This window comes from Cryptomeria japonica, chromosome 10, assembly GCF_030272615.1.
Source record: "Cryptomeria japonica chromosome 10, Sugi_1.0, whole genome shotgun sequence".
Taxonomy (NCBI): Eukaryota; Viridiplantae; Streptophyta; class Pinopsida; order Cupressales; family Cupressaceae; genus Cryptomeria; species Cryptomeria japonica.
Window position 1 is genome coordinate 568,430,080 of NC_081414.1, and position 1,825 is coordinate 568,431,904.

The 1,825-nt window shown below is 41.3% G+C and overlaps 1 protein-coding gene across 1 annotated transcript; it reads right to left on the reverse strand.

Annotated features, from left to right (window-relative positions):
* Positions 1–396: 396 nt before the first annotated feature.
* On the reverse strand, positions 397–1,591 carry LOC131027737 (UDP-glycosyltransferase 72B1-like). The gene has a single exon (XM_057957832.2). It carries the CDS (start codon positions 997–999, stop codon positions 580–582), a length of 420 nt encoding a protein of 139 aa, XP_057813815.2. The 5' UTR covers positions 1,000–1,591; the 3' UTR covers positions 397–579.
* Between the last annotated feature and the right edge of the window lie 234 nt (positions 1,592–1,825).

Consider the following 1,825-nt stretch of genomic DNA (forward strand, 5'->3'; position numbering starts at 1 on the left):
ATTTCTTTGTTGGATTGTAGTGGTATGCAAAAGGTCATTCATGAAGTATTTTATTTTATAGCGATTTTAATTTTATTTTTTATTTACTTTGTAATAAAAATTACATTTATTTCTATAGGGGATAATATGAAAATGAATAAAAGAAGTATAACTGATTTAGTGTATATATAAATTGCAAACAATTTTTTTATAATTATAATATACACACTCTCTCTTTACATATAAAACCATTAACTTATAGAATAAAATATTACCCAATTTTGCAAGTAATCTTGACAAATAAAAATTTAAAAAATATGAAGTAAGAACCTTCATTAAGACCTAGTTAAAACTAAGAACACAAAGGAACAAGCAACCAATCTTAAGATAATAGAACCTACACCTCATAATATAAATAAACACAAGCAAGCAACTATCTTTGGATAATGGAGTCCACACCTCACATTATAAGCAAACTCAAAGTCATCTACTACCATAGCGCCTTAGCCACACCTAGTCGAACAGCATTTCCAATTAGATTAAATTTCGATCAGCCACACCTGCACCTCTATATTCTGCCTAGTTCAGAAAGCGAGTAAATTATGAGGCCCTCTCCTTCCACTCAGCAGCCACAGCTGCGAGAACATTCATGGAACTTCCTCCCGCCGCCACTGCTTTCTTCACACTTTCTTTCAACTCTACCGCCCTCATCCTCACCTTCCTTCCTTCCTCTCCTTCCATCAACTCCCTCACCGCTCTCTCCACCTCATCTTTACCCACCGACCAATTGGGCCCCCACTCTGGTTCAATGCCCAACCCTATCTCCTTCACCAGAAAGAAAGCGTTTGTCTTCTGCTCTGCACGAACCGGCCACGCAACAATCGGGACTCCACTCGTGACACTTTCCAGCGTAGAATTCCACCCACAGTGGCTCACGAACCCCGCTGTCGCTGGGTGAGATAAAATGGGTATCTGCGGTGCCCACCAAGTCCACACAACCCCACGATCCCGAGTCCGCATTTCAAACCCGGGCGGAAGCAACGCGGAAACGTCCTTGTCACTTCTGAGCACCCACAAAAAATCGGTACCCGCTGGCCTCTAACCCCAACGCCAGTTCCCTTGTCTGATCCGGCGATAGAAACCAGTTCATGCTCCCGAACGACACATATATGACTGATGCGTCCGGTTGTCCTTCCAACCACTCCAGGCACCGCTCTTGCCATGCACTGCATCCGGGGATCGGATCAGCGGGCCTATTGGATAAATCTCAGGCCTTTTCTCGACCCCTTTAGGGAGAAGCTCGTGCTTCCTTTCCATCAGAGCTCGAATGCTGCCGCTCTCCAGATCATGAAAAGTGTTGATGAGAATTCCGTCGGCAGTGCAAAGACGACGGCAATTGCGGAGGAAGAGATGGTAAATTGGCTGTGTTCTGTCCTGTACGGATGGGGGAAGCCATTACAGAACGTGGATTTTGTCTTTAGGGGATTCCATTTCCTGGTCGGCCAGTTGACCCACGCCTGGTGCCGAAAAAGAAGCGCCTTAATCTAATAGTAAAATGAGTGCATCCATCACTAATTTAATGGTGGAATGGTTCCATCTCCCCTAAAGTCAGAAGACTCTCCTCTATGCAGCATAGAGGATGAACCTTTGCTTATTAAGAATTAAAATAGGTGATCAAATTTCTTAATGTTCATATTTTTTAGATTTATTTTAAGTTATTCAAATTATTTTATCTATTATTCTATTGGATAATAGTACTTTACAATATCATTGACATGATGACAGCTTTGAACTATTCTATCATTTTTTTTAACAATTTTATAGTACTATTGAAATAATATTCATA

Bases quoted from the DNA above. Each gene is read 5' to 3' on its own strand.
- LOC131027737 (XM_057957832.2), bottom strand. From the start codon at position 999: ATGCGGACTCGGGATCGTGGGGTTGTGTGGACTTGGTGGGCACCGCAG.